Raw genomic sequence first — 1265 nt, forward strand, 5'->3', positions numbered from 1 at the left:
AAAAGGAACAAATGTTTTCATACTGCTTACGGAATACAAAGAGATCGAAAATATATCCAGATCCAGAAAAATTTGATCCCATGAGACACGCTCCAGAAGAAAAATCTAAAAGAGAAAATATAAGTGCTTTGTATTTTGGTGAAGGACCGAGAATATGTATTGGTATGATTGTAAAATTTTTTTTTCTCTCTCTCTCTCTCTCTTTTAATTTTTATTAAAATTTTTCTTTACTTACAGGTAACAGATTTGGTTTTTTTCAAGTCAAAGTTGGACTTTTAACACTTCTTTCTTCTTATCGTGTTTCCCCATGTGAAAAAACTCCTTCTCAATTGAAATTTAACGTTGGAAGCTTAGTTTTGACTGTTGAAGGTGGAATGCATTTAAATTTTAAAAAAAGATAAATTCCTAAAAGTAAAAGAAAAATATTAATTATTAACATCAATATAAAAAGTATTAAATAATTTCAATTTAAAGAAAATGTGAAAAATTTTCATACCATATTTATTTTGTACAAAATACTAAATTGTTTTTGTTTGTTTTTTTCATTTTGATTGTCATTTACAAAAAAAAAAAAAAAAAAAAAAACGTTAATCCGTTCTTAAGGATTTTCTGTTTTGCGTTTTAAAAAAAAAAAAAAAAAACCAGTTTTATCTATTTGTTATAACTTTGCAAAATAACATTAATAATAATAATAATAACTTATCCGGTTTATCAACAAAAAAAACAAATAAATTTGAATTTGTTTCAAGGACGATAACAATTTTACGCAAAATTTGCCTGCGAAACTGACCTTTGTTAAAAACAACTTTTTTTTTTTTTAATCAAATGCGTAAAATTAATTTTTCTAATGTAGTTTTAAAATCAGTTTGAATTTATCAATTTCTGTGATTGTTTGTTTGTTTGTTTTTTATTACGATAAAAATGTCTTATTTTTGGTTCGAATTATTTTTTGCTATATTTTTGGGTATTTTGGCTTATTACGCATACTTTAAACTTTACATTTCAAAATATTGGAAAAATCATAACGTATTTCATGCAGAACCAATTTTTATCGTTGGTAATACTTACAATGCATCGATAACAAAAAATCTATGGGAAGTTATCAATGATTTTTATTTTAAATGGAAAGAAAAAAAATTAATTGGAATTTGGAGTTTTTCATCTCCCGTTTTAGTACCCACGGATTTAACGATTATAAAAAATATACTTATTAAGGATTTCGATCATTTTCAAAATCATGGGCCATTACCAAACATAGATAGAGA

At 24.6% G+C, this 1265-nt stretch overlaps 2 protein-coding genes across 2 annotated transcripts; both read left to right on the forward strand.

Annotated features, from left to right (window-relative positions):
* Positions 1–11: 11 nt before the first annotated feature.
* Phum_PHUM618360 (NADH-Ubiquinone oxidoreductase 39KDa subunit) lies at positions 12–757 on the forward strand (the record flags this gene model as incomplete). The annotated part of the gene is made up of 3 exons (XM_002433206.1): positions 12–162; positions 238–369; positions 750–757. The coding sequence occupies 3 exons, from the start codon at positions 12–14 to the stop codon at positions 755–757; spliced, it is 291 nt and encodes a 96-aa protein (XP_002433251.1).
* A 164-nt stretch (positions 758–921) lies between these two features.
* On the forward strand, positions 922–1262 carry Phum_PHUM618370 (uncharacterized protein; the record flags this gene model as incomplete). Its single annotated transcript, XM_002433207.1, has 2 exons — positions 922–1057; positions 1216–1262. 2 exons carry the CDS (start codon positions 922–924, stop codon positions 1260–1262), a joined length of 183 nt encoding a protein of 60 aa, XP_002433252.1.
* Positions 1263–1265: the final 3 nt, after the last annotated feature.

The sequence above is a fragment of the Pediculus humanus genome, genomic scaffold (assembly GCF_000006295.1).
Source record: "Pediculus humanus corporis 1103172108418 genomic scaffold, whole genome shotgun sequence".
Classification (NCBI taxonomy): Eukaryota; Metazoa; Arthropoda; class Insecta; order Psocodea; family Pediculidae; genus Pediculus; species Pediculus humanus.